General features: G+C 41.7%; 3 protein-coding genes across 7 annotated transcripts; 2 read left to right on the plus strand and 1 right to left on the minus strand.

Annotated features, from left to right (window-relative positions):
- Positions 1-1,016: 1,016 nt before the first annotated feature.
- Positions 1,017-3,988, plus strand: LOC109428502 (zinc finger protein 235-like). Of its 4 annotated transcripts, none has more exons than XM_062844343.1 (3): positions 1,017-1,798; positions 1,902-2,030; positions 2,126-3,988. In XM_062844343.1, the coding sequence occupies exon 3, from the start codon at positions 2,140-2,142 to the stop codon at positions 3,970-3,972; it is 1,833 nt and encodes a 610-aa protein (XP_062700327.1). In that variant the 5' UTR covers positions 1,017-1,798; positions 1,902-2,030; positions 2,126-2,139; the 3' UTR covers positions 3,973-3,988. The 4 variants fall into 4 exon arrangements, with proteins under 4 accessions (XP_062700327.1, XP_029711925.1, XP_062700328.1 ...); XM_029856065.2 differs by having other exon boundaries at positions 1,017-1,780; XM_062844344.1 differs by having other exon boundaries at positions 1,017-1,780; positions 2,131-3,988.
- A 3,518-nt stretch (positions 3,989-7,506) lies between these two features.
- LOC109428503 (oocyte zinc finger protein XlCOF7.1) lies at positions 7,507-9,736 on the plus strand. Of its 2 annotated transcripts, none has more exons than XM_062844345.1 (2): positions 7,507-7,832; positions 7,944-9,736. In XM_062844345.1, exon 2 carries the CDS (start codon positions 7,944-7,946, stop codon positions 9,345-9,347), a length of 1,404 nt encoding a protein of 467 aa, XP_062700329.1. In that variant the 5' UTR covers positions 7,507-7,832; the 3' UTR covers positions 9,348-9,736. The 2 variants fall into 2 exon arrangements, with proteins under 2 accessions (XP_062700329.1, XP_019559843.2); XM_019704298.3 differs by having other exon boundaries at positions 7,509-7,832; positions 7,939-9,736.
- A 138-nt stretch (positions 9,737-9,874) lies between these two features.
- LOC109430084 (ubiquitin-like-conjugating enzyme ATG10) lies at positions 9,875-10,655 on the minus strand. Its single transcript, XM_019706116.3, has 2 exons — positions 10,237-10,655; positions 9,875-10,168 (listed from the first exon to the last, which is right to left on the minus strand). The coding sequence occupies exons 1-2, from the start codon at positions 10,577-10,579 to the stop codon at positions 9,894-9,896; spliced, it is 618 nt and encodes a 205-aa protein (XP_019561661.2). The 5' UTR covers positions 10,580-10,655; the 3' UTR covers positions 9,875-9,893.
- Between the last annotated feature and the right edge of the window lie 2,618 nt (positions 10,656-13,273).

Genomic DNA, 13,273 nt, shown 5'->3' on the forward strand with positions numbered 1-13,273 from the left:
ATCTTTGAAGAATTCTCGCAGGAAATTCTGAAGAAACGGAGATACTGCTATATTTCAAAAGTAATATCTTGGTGAATCTCCAAAGATACTCGAGTTGGATTAATTTCAACAGGATGTCTAGATGAATTCCCAAAATGATTTTCTTAGCCCATCTTGTGCATTTGGGTCATTACAGACCCAAACTGTACACTCCGTCAGCGAGCTGTTCCCATCATAACGCATAAGGAAGGTTAATAAATTCAATTTCCTGGTGGAATATTCGAAGGGATCCCCAAAGAAACTCTAGGAGAAATTTAAAAAATAGATGTCTTTTTTGATCCGAGAAGGAATTTCTGAAGAAACCATAAGGGGCAAAACTTATTTTTTTTTCTAAAAATTCTTATCGAATTCCAAAAGATAAACAAGCGGCATGGTACAAGGTAACCTAGAAGAATTCTAGAGGAACTTCTTGGGGAATCCTATATTCTGGAGAAGTGCTTGCTTAGAAAAATTCCTGGAGATTTCCTAAAAGTATCATAGAAGAAACTTTTATAGGAATCTGTGAAGATGATACTCTCGGAGAAATGCCTTTCGGAAGGAAGTAAACATATCCTTTTTTGTTAGGATATCAAAATTATGTTCCTGGAGATTAATAATTCCTGGAAATATGTCATATTCTAAAATGTCGATCCGAGTACTGGAACTATAATATGTGTCATTCTTGCGTTCAACGAAAATAAATTTCCAAAACTGTTATCACAAATGTGGTAAAAATCTCTTGTCAGCGTCACAGTTAGAAAACTGTAATTTGAGCTGGTTGCAGATGTGATAAAATTAATGTCTTTAACAATTAAATTTCATAGTAAAGAGCATATTTTTGCTTTTGGAATGTGTTTTACAGTAAAACTTCCAATTCATATTAAAATGTTGCAAAATATTATATTAAACAAAATTATTCCGTTTTTATCACTATTCCGTTTTTGTCAACTGAAAATCGCGGACCGTGTTGATAAAAACGAAACATACCTGTATCATCATCTACACCTATCTACACTACTGTTGTCGGTTCCTAAAATGGCTCATTGTTGATTGTGTGTTATTCTGATTGGCGATTAAAAGTAGAGGTTATGCCGTGAAAATTTGGAAGTTTGAAAGGGAAATACCAGTTCCCCATAAGTTTAATCATCAATTTTTTGGTAAATTTATCGATAAAATGAACTTTTCTACCCCGATCCCACATTAAATTTTATCTGTTACGACTCAATCACTAAAATACGAAATGGGATTACACAAAACTTAACCTCACTTTAGGAGGCCAATTGCGATGTTCAAGAAAATATTCTTTCGAAAATGAAGCTTGGCAGAAATAACAAAAATAATTGAACAATCGTTTACATAGACATGTAAGAAACTAATTCATTTTTAAACCTGTAGGTAAAATTTTAATTCCTACCGAATTCATAATAAAACTAAGTCTTCCACCGAATATTCTTAGATATTTTTGACATTCCCTATACATTTGAAGTCAGTGATTCCGCAGTTATTCTTTGCACCGAACATGATTGTCACACACACCGACGTTCTTCTTCCACACCTTTTTATATTCTCTCATTGGCACTGTACTGCCTCGTACTGACATCGGCATTTTCACGGTTTCACTCACTTTCTGCCTGAAAAATGTCTAGATATGTGACATCCGTCAATAAAAGCATCAGTATTTTCATTGATGCATAAACATAAACATTTTTCAGAATATAAAATGTTGAATTTCAGAAGGAGTGGAAAATACTGGCAAGGATAGGTGAGGATATACAAATAGGTATCAATTTATTTAACAAAACAATAAATAGGTGCTCAATCGAAACCGCGATGATAGCATACCTAGTTGGTAGATAGTTTCTAAGTTTCTCCTCTGTTTTCAGCTTCGCCATTAGGAGATTTACAAACATACTGGGCACATTCAAAAAAATCAATTATTATTCATTAATAAAGCTTTTCTGCGTTTTCTGCCACCGTGCTGATTTCCAACCTTAAGGCAACAACGTTGAAAGGTTAGTCGGTTATGTAGTTCAGAGTAACCCATTTGAGTTTTCAAATAGATAAAAAAGTGCTTGAAGTTATAGAATTCTAATTTCCATCCTTGCAGTTCAGAATCTTCAGATGGACATCGAGAATCATCCATCGGCTTCAACGAGCAAGGCAATGCGCCAAAACCGTCCACAAGAAGACCAGAGCACCGATTCGGTTTGTCGCGTCTGTATGGGCTGGGCGTCCGATTCGGACCTGATGGTTGGAATATTTGATGGACAGGTATGCTCAATGATCCTCGCGGAAGTGTTGACCCTGGTTGGAGCAGTGGAGCTGCCGATGGAAGACGACCGATTGCCCAAGTGGTGTTGCAAAGGATGTCTGAAGGCCCTGGAGAGTGCTTACAAACTGCGAATATTGTGCCAGGAATCGGACCGGAAGTTACGACATGCGTCCTTGACGGATGGAACGGCCGTTATGGTGAAAGAGGAAGTCGATGAAGATATGCTCAATCTGGTGGATCACGATGGGATGCTGAATGTCGAGGAAGCGGTTGTGGTGAAAGAGGAAGTAGATGAAGATTTGCTCAATCTGGTGGATCAAGATGGGATGCTGAATGTCGAGGAAGGTGCTGTCTCGGAAAGCATACAATTGCCCAAGCTGGAGATTGTGGACTGTATAGAGGAAGATGAGATTCAGCAGATGGAAGATGGCGTAGGTGAAGCAGATGGTATGAAAGAGGATAATGGCAGCGCAGACTCGGATGAGGTAGACGAAGATCAGGATGAGAAGATGTCTATAGCAGTAAATAAGCCAAACCGCAGAAAGAAGCCTTTGAATCCAAATGTATACGATGGAGTGGAAGCCGTAGGTTTTAAGTGTTGTGGCTGCAGCTACATATTCAACACTTCAGAGGAACTGAAAACTCATTCGAAGGAAGTCCACGCCGACAAGAAACTGTCAATACAGGAATTGAAACATAACAAGCAGTGTGATGTTTGTTACAAAGTGATGGCTAATGACGTATATGTACGGATCCACCAACAAAAAGACAAATTTAACTATCGATGTAAGGTTTGTGGGGATCTGTTTTGGAGTCGGCAGAAGGTGTGCCTTCATTATGATCGGGTTCACGATCCAAACCCAGAGAGTCCTTCGAAAGTTTGCTGTGGATGTCGGGAGGAATTTGAAACCGGAGAACAGCTTAGAGAACATAGTGTGGCAGTACATTTGCCGGAGAAGCCAGCACCGGATCCCACCAGACCATACGCCTGCAATGTTTGCTATCGCAGCTTCACATCCAAGACGCTGTTGCACGCCCATCAATTCCGAAAGCTCAAGCATACCAAGAAACACGTGTGCATCCAGTGTGGAATGGCGTTCCGATATCCTGGAGGGTTGAAAGATCATGAAATGACACACACCGGCGAGAAGGTGTTCCAGTGTTCAAAATGTCCCAAAGCTTACAGCAATAGGAATACTTACAGGAAGCATGTGGCCAGCCACGAAATGCCAGCGGACAAGTACAAATGCGAAATTTGCGGAGTTACACTCAAATCACTCCATGGATTGAGACGGCACACGCTACAACATACCGGAGAACGTCCGCACAGGTGTCCTCATTGTCCAGCCACTTTCGCTGTGCCTGCTGGGCTAAAATGCCATTTGTTTACGCACACCGATGAAAAGACTCAGGAATGTCCTATTTGCAAAAAGCAGTTCAAGCGACAAGTGGAAGTCAAGAGACACCTCACATATTCTCATCACAAGCACAAACCCTTTGCCTGCTTCTTCTGTCCCAAACGATACCCGCGGAAACACTGTCGCAAACAACACATGCTCCAAGCTCATCCCAAGGAACTACAAAGCAATCCGCTTCCTCCAATCGAGCTACTCGGTAACCCGTGGTCGATGCGACAAAGAACCGAAGAAGCCATTTTACGAGAGCAGGGCATGGTGGAATAAAGCATCGAAAGCATCACATTTTTCATTGTGTTCATTTATTGAATGAAAGAATCCCTTATTGCACAGTTGTGCTCATTCTACGAGTAGACTGACGTGACACAGCTCGACTCGCACAACGAGTTGAGAAATCTCGACTAACTCGAATGAAGTGACTCGCCATGTAAATCAAATGGAGAGTCACCTCATTCGAGTCGAGATTTCTCACCTCGATGTGCGAGTCGAGCTGCGTCACGTCACTTCGCTCGTAGAATGAGCACAAGTACCTATCGCCAATAATCATCAGACTTTCTTGGCTTAATGTCTCCATTTGGACAGAGAAGACTTCTCAACTATGTTAAAAAATATACGCTATACAAACCGAAAGCGAAAGTATACGAACCAGAATTGACTCTTGATATGCATGAATCCTTCTAGCTCAATAGAGTAAACTGGCACAGCTCGCCAATGAGACATGCCGTGTGAAGCTTGAGATCATAGAACCCCGACCATTGGCCGAACTTTGCAGAACTCGGATTGGCATCTGATCAAATTTTTGTCTTTTTTATGGTCTACGAGGCGAACACGCTCCTCATCGACGAAGAGTTGGTTTCTTGCTCAGAGCAACATCGATGTAAATCCATGCTGCTTTTATGAAGTGGTAGTCTCTTAATGAGAGCATAATTGAATTCTTTAGGGGTATCCGGATTATTTCATAATCGGATTCTCCGCCGAAAAATTAGTCGAAATCTAAAATTTCATAACTTTTGAAGTCCGGGAACTATTATTAAAATGCACTTAAAGTTTGTATGGGGGAAATTTTTTGTTCGAGTCGAACTGTCACTTTATCGATTGAACTGTCATTCTAGCCACGAAAATCAAAACTGTTTTGTTAATTTAACCTTCAAAACAAAGGTATTGGAATCCAATAAAATCACGTTATACTCAGCTAAATGAGCTCTTTCGATTAGGCTATAGAAAATAGCAATATGTTATTCACCAAACAACCCAATTGTGACCAGATTCTAAACATGGGTTCGAATCTTACACGCTAACCGACGCTGCCGAAATGTAAAACAAAGAACTTTCAACAACCAACACTGAATGCTGTCCTGGGTGAGATCCTAGAAGGTGACCTAAAGATCTACATGGGCGGCTTGAACGCAAAGATTGGTCCCGACCTGTTCCGACAATTCGGACTATGACCACGGGGATACAGTTTTTTGGCAATACGACATGGTGAATAAGTGCACAAAGTTGCATCGAACAGATCAATTGAACACCATCAAGAGCTTCTCCATTACGACTGCCTTTAATAATCTGAATGAGTCACATATCGAGTGAAAACAGTGGATCAAAGATAACACCAGAACGGAGATAGAGCAGCCCAACGCGCAAATTCAACGAGCGAAAATACGAGGAGCCAAAGCCGCAGACCGCAAGCGCTTTTCGGAGCTTGAGAAGGAAGTGAAGAGTTCATGTAGCTGGGAAGACAAGCAACACACGTCACCGAAGAGACACGGCAGCGCAGGTTTTGGTTTCACGCAGAAGTCACTTTGACTTATTTCTAGTACAGTGACGTCTGTGCAACCAAAACCTCTGCCGCCGTGACATGTGTGTTGCTTGAGTTACGGACCTGCGAAGACGCGAAAGCCGTAATATTACGTCACCCTATTAGGACTGGACAGCTCTTAACCGATCAACGAAAACACGAGGAGCCAAAGCCCATAAGCGTTACTCGGACCTCCAGAAGGAAATGAAACGCTCATGTAGACTGTAGTAGACCTATGTAGACAGACCGCACAAGTCTTCCCAGTCTTCCGAGCCTACGAAGGAGAGGAAACCGCAAATGCCGGTGACATTACGATCATTGGCGTAGCTAGCTTTTTCTTTTTTTCTCACTCACTCTCCTAAACCAGCACGACAAAGAGCGGGATGCATGAGGGGGCCTTTACTCCCTCTTTCATCCTTCTCTTTCTCGTGTTTGTTTAGGAGTGTGAGTGAGAAAACAGAAAAAAGCTAGGTACGCCAATGATTACGATATCTCACGCCGCCCTATAGTACTAAGATTAATGCCACGACACCCGTAAGAAACACGTCTGGACCGTTGTTATCCGACAAACGGGACGATCGGTTCAATTAGGGGTGCAGAGATTTTGTAGCGGGCGGTCGTGCTGCAGCATGAGACCCGGCAGAACGCGAGCTACATTACAAACGGAAGTGGAAACAACGGGTCCTTCTTTTTCGAGCGAAGAAACGCCAGAAACGAAGTGTGGAGAAAAGGAACTGAGGTGTCGTTTTCAAGAAACACGGAAGTTTTACCAGAAGCTCAACCTTAGCTCAACGCATCCTCAAAGAACTGTGCTGCGAGCCGAAATGTGCAAAGATAAGGACGGCAGCTTCTTGCTTGACAGATCAAGATGAGGAGAACGTAAAGTGGAAGCAGTATGAAAACTGCGTGAAGTTTTCGGGCGAACATTCTAGGTCGTGGTGGTGAATGCGTTAAAAATGAAGCATATACTGGTAGGTGGAACTGAGCGAGACAGGACAAGCCTTGGAAGCCTTCAAGGTTGTGGAGGAGTTCGTCTTCTCGTTTCCTTGCTAACGGCTGACAACAACGTGAGCCGTAAAATGCGAAGACACATCATCAGTAGAACTTGTGCATACTATGGGCTCCCTGCACTAAATGTACCATGCACAGGACGCTAATAAGACCGATGGTCCTCTACGACGGACATGAGACTTGAACTATACTCGAGGGTGACCCTACAAGGATTTGGAATGTTCGAGCTACGAGTGCTGCTGAGGACGATCTTTGGCGACGCGCAGGAGAACGGTATGTGGCGGCGAAATATGAACCCCGAGCTCGTTACGCTCAACGGTGAACCCAGTATCCAAGCGGTTGCCAAAGCCAGAAGGATATGGTGAGCAGAGCATGTTTCAAGAATACCGCATAAGAACCTTACAAACATCGTGTTCGCAAGAATTGCGGATGATGCAAGACGACGTGGAAGGCACACAGGGGATAGGGTGGGCTGATCAAGTCGAAAGTGATTTGGCGAGTGTAGAACGGTAAGACCATAGTCTATAGAGATAAGTGACATTTCAACACACGAACACTAGCGCGAGTTTTTCCTCACACAAAATTGCACGCTAATACAAAGGCTATTCAGATTGCATATGCAAATATTACCCAATAGATTTGGGTAAAACGGGTAAATAGTGATAAAACTAACGTCCGGGGTAAGAGTGCAAATGTTTTCCTCACAGTTTCACAACTACATGTACAAAAAAGGCACGCATACATTTGAACGTGATTACCACTATGGTAGGACCCCCTCAAGGTTGGAGACAATGAGAAGTGAACCGAAACGCGTGGCGTAGAAAAATGCTAACTCAGTTTTAGGAAAGTGAAGACGTTGTACTAAATAAGTAAATAATTGGTATTTTAGCGTCTTATTCATAATAATATGTAATTTCGAAGTTACCTGTTCCTTTATGCATCTACGCTGCGCACGAATGTCTCGTACATCAACTGTCTACCACCACACCTTTCTTATTCGCTCATTGGTATCTACTGTCAGTTCTATTAGAGTGCCTTTAACCTTTCCAGTCTCTAACTTCTATAACTACTCTATAACACTGTCGTATACGGATAGATGTGTTGAGACATTTGTTGTTCTTTGATGTGTTTCTCCTATGTTTTCAGTTTCGTTGATTAAGAAGTTTACAAACATACTGAGCGTCAGAACAGTGGCTTACGATTACAGTGGTTGTAACTATGTAAATTTGCAGAGATTGTCAATTATTATTACTCTTTATCATAGAGATTTACAGCCCAGGCGTATTCATCTCTTTGAAGTTGTCTGGATAAGCTTTGAAAGGTTAGTAAGCTACCGAAGCTGTATTTCAGAGTTATCAAAAAGACGGAGAGATGCTTCAATCTATTGAATTCAATGTGGTCTACTTACCTAAGTTTTACCCTTCCAGTGCAGATGAGCTTCGGAAATCAGCCCTCGGCTTCACCAAGCGAGTCAAAGCGCCAGAAACGTCCACAAGAGCAGCAGAGCGCCGCCGATTCGGTATGTCGCGTCTGTATGGGCTGGCCGTCCGATTCGGGCCCGATGGTTGATCTCTTCGTTGGACAGGTACAGGGGATGATTCTGGCCGAAGTGTTGGCACTGATCGGAGCAGTGAAGCCGGCGACGGAAGACGATCGGCTGCCCAAGGAATGTTGCGATGGGTGCCTGAACGCACTGGAGAGTGCTTACAACCTCAGGATGTTGTGCCAAGACTCGGATCGGAAGCTACGAGATGTATTCTTGTCGGATGGAAAGACCGCTGTTGTGAAGAAAGAAATCGATGAGGATAATAAGTTTAATGCACTGGATGAGATGGAAAGTCGGTGTAAATCGGAGCTAGCTGAGATGCTGACCTTCCGAGAAGCTATAGTCTCGGAGAGTATACATGCACCGAAGTTGGAGATCATTGATTACATAAGCGGAGAAGAGAGTCATGAGATGGAGGATGATGGAGATGGAAGAGATGATACGGCGGAGGATAACATGGATGCTGACTCGAGTACATATGAGTCAGTTGAAGATCAGAATGTATTTGATGTAGTGAAAGCCGTTGTTTTTAAATGTTGCGGTTGCAAACTCATTTTCAACACTTCAGAGGATTTGAAAGTTCATTCTAACGAAGTCCACGACGACACGAATCTGCCGGAACAGGTATTTAGGGGATCACGATATAGGAAGCAGTGTGATATCTGTTACAAAATGTTTTGCAATGGACATGCTTTACGGAAACATAAACGAAAAGACAAACTGAACTTTCGCTGCAAGGTTTGTGGAGATGTGTTTTGGACCCGAAAGAGGGTGTACCTCCATTATGAAGGAGTGCACGGTCCGAATCCAGTGATCAAAGGTCCTTCGAAAGTTTGCTGTGCAGGTGCATGTCAGGAGCAATTTGAAACCGAAGAACAACTTAGGGAACATAGTGTGTCGGTACATCTGCCGGAGAAGCCAGCGCCGGATCCCTCCCGTCCATTCTCCTGCAACGTTTGTTATCGCTGCTTCAAATCCGACGCGCTGCTGTACACTCATCAGTCCCGAATGCTAAGACCTCGGATACGTTCCAAAAACCACGTTTGCGTCCAGTGTGGAATGGCGTTTCCATGTCCTTCAGCGTTACGACATCATGAAGTAACTCATACTGGCGAAAAAGTGTTCCAGTGTCCCAAATGTCCCAAAGCTTACAGCAACAGGGAAACCTACAGAAAGCATGTAGCTAGCCACAACTTGCCAGCGGACAGATTCAAATGCGATACATGCGGAACGTGTTATAAAACTCACAGAGCATTGAGACAGCACAGGGCACAACATACCTTTCAATAGCTTCTGTCCGAAACGTTTCACGATGAAGAATCTTCGCAAATTGCACATATGGTCAGTGATCACCCCGAGGAACTTCGAAACAATCCGCTTCCACCGATCGAGCTCTTCGTAAACCGGGATTGCACCGACATAAATCAGAAGAAGCTTTTTTACGATCACTAGGAATGATAGAATAAAGCTGTGGCAGGTTAACTACTTATCGAGATATTGAAATTCTTCGGTGTTTTTTCATTCGATGAACAAGTCCCTATAGAGCAAACTCTTGCCTGTATGCCTCACAATATTCCTGTAAAGAAGTCTAGGTAAACTTTACCAGTTATGGGCTTTGCAACTCCCTGTTCAGCCGTATTTCATTTTAGGAAAATGTTCATGTGATGCATCATTTCGTTCATGTATCAAGTTAGACTGTCCAATACATCCAGTAAAACAGAAAAGCCTGGGTACTTGACTCTCAAATGATGAATATACATTCAATGGTACAATTTTTGTATGGAGTTCTTCAATTCACAATAAAAATATTATTTAGATAACTTATTGTCTGATATTTTATTTCTCGCTACCCAACGTGCCATATCGTACATCCAAAGCCAAATTGACAAACGGTCCATAGGATGAAACGAAAGCTACCAGTAAGTTCCCACATCCGGCGTTAGCAACGTTTCCGAGAACCTGAGCAGTTCTACAGGGATGGAGCGCCAGAAACGGTCTGAACAGAATCGGATGCTCCATCTGGGTCAAGGTTTGCCTCAACTGTTCGCGACTCTCCGACGCAAGGTCACGAAACCCATCCCAGGCTTCCTCCAGTCGAAGCATGGTACCATCTGTAACGAAGTGATGACTTTAGTGCTCCGGAACGGATTACCCGATGAAATCGATCATGAAACATTACCGCACTTGTACGCATTGAAGTACAGCACCGGAACTTGGTAACTAACGCTGTAGACTACGTGATACTCGAACTGATAGACAACTTCTTGCTTGGAAACTGAATTCACCGCTCCATCCGCCAAAGAAGGATCCTCCACTAGCAGTTCTGCTTCGTCGTCATCTGAAGCACTTCTTCCAGTTCCGATGGCGGTATTCAGTGTCTGCTTCAATCGTTTTCGTAGATACGCGAAGGCTCCGCTTTCGGGCCTGATTAGTTCCCATCCGTCATCGAGTCGACGGGACAGTTCCGAAAATTGCTCGGCAGCATCGGTGAACTGCTGCTCCGTTAGGGTACCGGTGGCCATCGACCACAACTAAAAACACTTCGTCTTGACCCTCTTGACTAGTGTGAGTGATGTTTGTAAACTATATCGCGGGTCTCTCACCACCGGGAGCTCTCCGATATGCTCAGCATATCCATCAGGGGTTACCAAACTACGGGCCATTGACATTTTTGTATTGATGAAATATTTTTGATTTTCTTTTTAATTTTCGATACAAAGTCAAACAATTATATAATTACTACCGTGGGGTGCCCTAATTTCGTGCGGGCCCAAACTTCGTCAACTTCTGACATCTGAGAGCATTATTATCTAATTAACAGCGGAATCATCCAAAATTTGCTATAACCTCAAAACTGCATTTGATCTCAATACATTTCACAAAAAAAGAAATGAAAAATTTGATTTATGTCAAAGATTGAAAAATAAATTGCAAATGTATGCAAATAGCAGATGCCATATTCAGAGATACGAGAAAATCAACACTCACGGAAGTGAACAAATATTTTGACCTCTATCAAAGGTAAATATTCCAATTTATGTTTGATTATTCCAATTCAATATGTTTTATTATAATACGCAATAAAATTACCTAAAAATGTTATTTTCTTATTTTGTTTCAATATTTTAGTTGTTGGCGAAATTAGGAACCCACAATTTGTATGGGTCCCTAATTTCGTTCACTCTTTTTCATAACTTTGTTTTAGAGGTTCATGTGTACCCAAATGGCTACAAACCCATCGCATGATTCGGTTATTAATAATAGTTCTAATAACTATTTTAATTGGTTTTAAATTAGATAGGGACTGCTCATACACTACGTAGAAAAAAAAATAAACAAATTTATAAATGTGGGAATACTAAGTAAGCTCGGGATGATTTTATTTACCCAAACATTGGGAGTAGTAGCTTACAGCCGCTAGTTTCATTCAAGCAAATTATTGACATAAGCTTTATTGCCAGAACACAAATTTGGAAGACGACACTTTACTAGAACTAACCTCCCGAGGAATGTGCCTATTAATGGCACATAATAGAAAGGTAAAAAGCTACATTTAAAAAAATGAATTAATTCACATTACTGACCATTAGTAAAGTTAGTGAACATTTGATTAAAATAGGAAACAATATATTGTTTTATTAAGATTTCAATAAAACAGCAAAACAAACTTCAAAAATAATAACCCTTAAAACTACAGAAGGATTTTGGAAATTCTCATGTAAACATCCGGGACGTACATGGGAAACAGCAAATATTCACTCATATTTCGTCACAGACATCGATTTTATCTACACGTTATGGTTTCATAGGGTTTCATTGGTATTGTACGAGTATGCTACGTTTTGAAAATTAACATATTTAGGTGAATTCTACGTCTTATAGAGTGAGCGAAATTTGGACCCATTTTGAACGAAATTTGGAACCCGTGCACGAAATTTGGCACTTTCAAACAAATCAAAATAATGCTGTAACTATCTTGTATAATGTGAAGTTGCCTAATTTATATTTTTCTTGGGAGCTACAGTGCCAGCACTAAATATTATCGAAGAAATTAATTTAATATACTTTATGGTAAAATTTCAGTCGTTTATCAAACTTTGAGAATTCTTAAGTGCACGAAATATGGGCACCTCACGGTATTTATTTGAAGTCGCGTGGTTGAGTACACCTTTGGCTATAGTTTTGCAGCGTTAACAAACGTCTATAACGTACCTAAGCTGTAAAATAAATCTAAACACTTATTGTACCAGAATCTAAAAAATCTCTGCAATGTACAATATCTCGATTGACGCAGTCCTTCAACGTTCTAGAGCTGTCCTGACTGCGTACTTGCTACAGCTGAGGGATGGAAAAGGAAGATTACATCTAAGAGAGAATTAGAGACCTCTATGTTCTTTCAGTACGAGGCGATGACCAGGTCGAAAATAGAAATACTTTAGGAAAAAGGAGTTAAGTCTGGGATCCAGGAATTCGATCTGGAGGTTTCTCCTGGAACTCCTTGAGGATTCCCAGAAGAGCTCCCGAATCCCATCAATTCTGAAAGTTTCCCACAAGGGGACTACTTTAGGATTTCTTGAAACAACTCTTGTAGGATTTCTAAATGGATTTTCTGCAGAATGGAACTTAAAAAAAACTCGACAAGGAAGTCCTTGAGGATGTTCAGGAGGTAGAAGTTCCTAAACACTATAGACATTCCAAAACTCCAGGAAGATACCTGCAAGGAACACCAGGACAGCTCCTAGAAGAACTTCTGGATGATTTGCGGAGAGAACTCGTGGAGGCTTCTCAAAGGCGTTTCCTGAAGGATGCCCATAACTTATTAAGGAACTCTTGGAGGAAACGCAATAAGAAACCCTGGACAAATTTCAACAAAAAACACAGATAGAATCACTTGGGAAGTATTCAAAATTAATGTCCCAGAAGCAACTCGTGCTATACACAAATACCAAAAAGAACTCCTGCAGGAATCCTACCAAGGACTCGTGGAGAAATTTTTGGATGCATCCCAGAAGGATTTGCTGGACAGATACCAGACGAAACTCTTTAAGGAATCCCAGAAAGAACTTCTGATGATAATCTTTTGAAGGAAGATCAGGGGGAATCCCAGCGGGAACTCCTGGAGGAGTATCAGAAAAAAAAAATCTGGGACATCTGGGTTAATGCGAGAAGCATCTGTTGAAAAAATCCAAAAGGGTCAGAAACTCTTTCCTCGAAAA

This window comes from Aedes albopictus, chromosome 1 (genome assembly GCF_035046485.1).
Source record: "Aedes albopictus strain Foshan chromosome 1, AalbF5, whole genome shotgun sequence".
Lineage (NCBI taxonomy): Eukaryota > Metazoa > Arthropoda > Insecta > Diptera > Culicidae > Aedes > Aedes albopictus.

Excerpts from the sequence above, each read along its gene's own strand:
- LOC109428502 (XM_062844343.1), top strand. The coding sequence starts at position 2,140 with ATGGACATCGAGAATCATCCATCGGCTTCAACGAGCAAGGCAATGCGC.
- LOC109428503 (XM_062844345.1), top strand. The coding sequence starts at position 7,944 with ATGAGCTTCGGAAATCAGCCCTCGGCTTCACCAAGCGAGTCAAAGCGC.
- LOC109430084 (XM_019706116.3), bottom strand. The coding sequence starts at position 10,579 with ATGGCCACCGGTACCCTAACGGAGCAGCAGTTCACCGATGCTGCCGAG. Across the intron at positions 10,169-10,236 it reads CTTCAATGCGTACAAGTGCG|ATGGTACCATGCTTCGACTG; the intron begins GTAATGTTTCAT and ends ACTTCGTTACAG.